This window comes from Galeopterus variegatus, unplaced genomic scaffold (assembly GCF_000696425.1).
Source record: "Galeopterus variegatus unplaced genomic scaffold, G_variegatus-3.0.2 Scaffold10502, whole genome shotgun sequence".
Lineage (NCBI taxonomy): Eukaryota > Metazoa > Chordata > Mammalia > Dermoptera > Cynocephalidae > Galeopterus > Galeopterus variegatus.
Genome location: NW_007736613.1, coordinates 32,763 through 36,288, shown reverse-complemented (window position 1 = coordinate 36,288; position 3,526 = coordinate 32,763). Strand labels below are relative to the sequence as shown.

General features: G+C 34.8%; 1 protein-coding gene across 1 annotated transcript in view; it reads right to left on the bottom strand.

The window, feature by feature from the left end:
* LOC103610029 (liprin-alpha-2-like) overlaps positions 1–3,526 on the bottom strand; it is a gene marked incomplete at its 3' end in the record, with an annotated part of 39,192 nt that overhangs the window by 28,031 nt on the left and 7,635 nt on the right. Inside the window, 1 exon segment of the mRNA XM_008594267.1 lies at positions 955–1,101. Within this exon segment, the coding sequence (XP_008592489.1) occupies positions 955–1,101 (147 nt within the window).

Here is a 3,526-nt window from a genome sequence, read left to right as displayed (position 1 = left end):
ATTATTATTATTATTATTAAGGCAACTAATTTATTTATTTTTCTAGAAAGTAAATTCCAGATTGAAAATTATAGTAGGTTAGAAATCTTGATTCTCCTTTGATCTTAGAATAGGATTTTTATGTAATGCATGAATGAGCCAAAAGGCTCTTGAGTAAGGGGACAAGAGTCCACAGATAAGTTTGGCAAAAGCCATCTAATCAATTCTAATCACTGTTTAGGGATGGGATTGTGTACTTTGACTGTTTTAGGTTGCTGGTTTGATCCCGGCTTGAATGACTATTGACTATTTAACTTACTGATTGTTCTTAAGATAATGTTAAGGAAACTGCTTGAATGCTGTTTCAATATGCTAAGGAAATTGCTGTAGGAAGTATGTGGAAAAGAAAATGTTTACTAAGGACAAGCTGTTTGTTGGTGAATTGGCCTAGCTTTTTACAAATTACATTCTGGAATGTCACATTGTTAATTTACTGCTGTTACAAGTTTTACACTGCCCGTTTTTATGTCCTTCTTTGACGATTGAGTCAACTGATTTTTCTTGTGAAACTTCCTTGTCTTGTCAATAAAAAGAAAGGCTGAGTTTGGATCGAGGCCGCTGCTTCCCTGATGTGTGGCAGTCCCTCCAGGCCTCACTGACGGTTAATAACAATAATAACAATAAAGAAAGTAAAAGAAAAAAGAAACAACAATCACAGTAATACATTGAACTTTCAAAAGGAGAGAACAGAACGATGGTTATTACAGGTGGGAAAGGGGAGGGAGAAGGGGGATAGTGTTACACAGAGGAAAGTGTAACAGAAAATCACATTTGTTTAGTTAGCTCCACTCTAAATTTTAGAGAATGATTAATCAATTATCTGTTAAGAAACACTCTATTTTATTTACTCTATGTTTTGTGAGAATGGTTAGAACTCATACATGGACCGGAAAAACCAAGACAGAGATATCGAACCTGCCGTAGGATGGCTTCTTTATTTGCCAACTCATTTTCTAGCTTATCATTCATGTCATGTATGGAGGTAGATTCTCTCTGAGCACTGAGGTAACGCTTCTCAAGGGTCGTGATTCTTTCTTCCATATCTTCCTTCTGTGCCATGGCCTGTAATTGAAATTAAAAAATCAAATCAGATTCTCAGATAGTTTAATGGATTGCCTTGCTATTTAAATAAAATAATAATGCATAAAAACTATTGTTTTCTTGAAGTAAACATTTATTTCTTTCTTTTCATGGAAGAAATGCAAGGTTTCATGTGATTTTTCCCAACTTATCTGTCAGAATTCTTCTTACATCTTGGGTTAACCAAAAGCTTTCTGCTCTCTGAGAATGCCATGGCATACATTTCAAAACTGTCTACTGTAGAACTGGCCCTCTTAGAAAAGAAATGGCAGATAAATTAGCTCAGTAGAAGTAAGTACAATTATGGGTAGAGTTGCAAACCATATGACTGTTAAAATGGTGACTACAGTTCCAAATTGCAAAGGAATCTTCAAATAAGGGATAACAACTACAATTAGTATTTTTATCCTCACTCATAATGAAGAGTTAAAAGAGGAGGCCAAAAATAAACAGTATATTTGAGTCACATTCACATTGAATTTACCAAATGACTTGGAAACTTAACCACTTTTATAATAAACATTTCAGTTAAATAAGAGCTTAGAGAACTCAATGAATACATAACTATAGGAAAAAAATCAACTGTCAGTGCAAATGGAGAAAAATCATGACATTGATAATATTTTAAAGAGTAAATTTTTAAAGAATCTAATTTATAGATAATAATACAGAGATGGCTTTACCTTACTAACAGCTTAAATGGAAATTTGTTGGTAGGTAGAAAACCTTCTTTATTGAGAAGTTGGGAAAAGCCAACTGCACAAGTGAACCTCATGGGCCTGGTATAGTTTCCTGAGAATGTGGGAAGTTCCTTTGCATAAGGAGCCTGGAATTGAAGGGATGGTGGTAATTTCTATATATTACTATTCAGATTTATTTGATCACTCATTAGTAATCAGTTCCTTTATCACTTTCCTCCAGGGACCAGAGCCAGTCCTGTCACATTTACAAAGCAGATAATCTTTATTTCAACTTCTAAAAAGAAATAGAAGCCCTAAAATGGATGGCCTCTCCCTTATTATCATCTGGAAATTTAACTGCATGTGCACAAATCCTTAACTTCTAGCTTTAAATTTAGAGCAAATGTTCCACCTTCTCTCAAAGATTAATCAGTATCTGTGCTTTTTCTTATTTAGGGACCTTGATCACTGTTTTCACCTGAATTGTCAAGCTAATAGTAGAGGTAAATCTCACAACAACAGCTGAAACAGTGAAACAGGCTTACAAAGAAACTGGTATAGATCAGAGCAGAAAGGCAAAGGAAAACAGGATGATTCTAAGAAAATAAAAACAAGAATGATAAATTATTTTTAGTTTTACCATTGACCATAATTGCATTGAAAGAAATTTTACCAAACTTTTGGAAAGTCTGGGAAGATTAACCATAATTTAAAATATAAATAAGCAAATTAATATATCAGGTAATTAAAGAAATCCTAGAGACAAAAAATTGTACAACAAGAGGAAATATTACCATAGAAAACTATACTTGGACCAATTGTGAAAATTACTCATATGGTCATAATTGTGCTAACACTGAATGTGATTTTGAGATAACTAAAATGGAAGGATGGTAGAAGAGAAAGTAAAGGAAAGAGTAAGACAGCTGGAGTCCTCATCTAACATAATAGACTTAGATTAGGTTGAAATACGAGAGAAAATACCAGAAGTAATGGCTAAAAGGGTTGAAATTAAGAATATCAAGGAAATGGGATGGAAACTTGAGGCGAGAGGTGTGAGGGGCTGCGTGTGTGTGTTTGTGTTTATATGTATACCCTCTTAACATTATTTGACTTTGAAAAATTGTGTATATAAACATGAAAGATAAGTAAAAAGTAATATATCTACCATGGAACTCATCATGTTGTTCCCAGTCCTTCTGCCTACCCACAAATCTGCCCTTCCTCTTGTATTTTTTGACTGAAGGACACCACTCTCTGCACAAGTTTGGGATTTTTCTTGAAAACTCTTTTACCTTTACTCCCAATTAATAACCTAACCTGTCATCTTGCCATCGGTCTTTTTATCTCCTTACTTATTCTCCACCCTGCTGTCCAAGGGATAATTCTAAATGATGGTCTGATTATATTGCTTCTTGGCTTAAATACTTTTATTTCTTCACCTCCATCTTCAGTGTAAAATCAGAGATACAAAGCCTGGACTTTGTAAAGACAAAGAACCTCACACTTCCCTACTTAGGGGTACTGGGGTGAAAGTGTCCCCCCAGAATTCATGTCCGCCTTGACCTGTGAAAGTGATCTTATGTGCAAATAAGATTTTGTAGATATAATCAAGTTAAGATGAGTTACACAGGAGTAGAGTGGCCCTAAATCCAATGACTGGTGTTTTTATCAAGAGAAGGAGATCTGGGGACACAGAGACATACAGGAGAGGAGGAGGGAGGCAG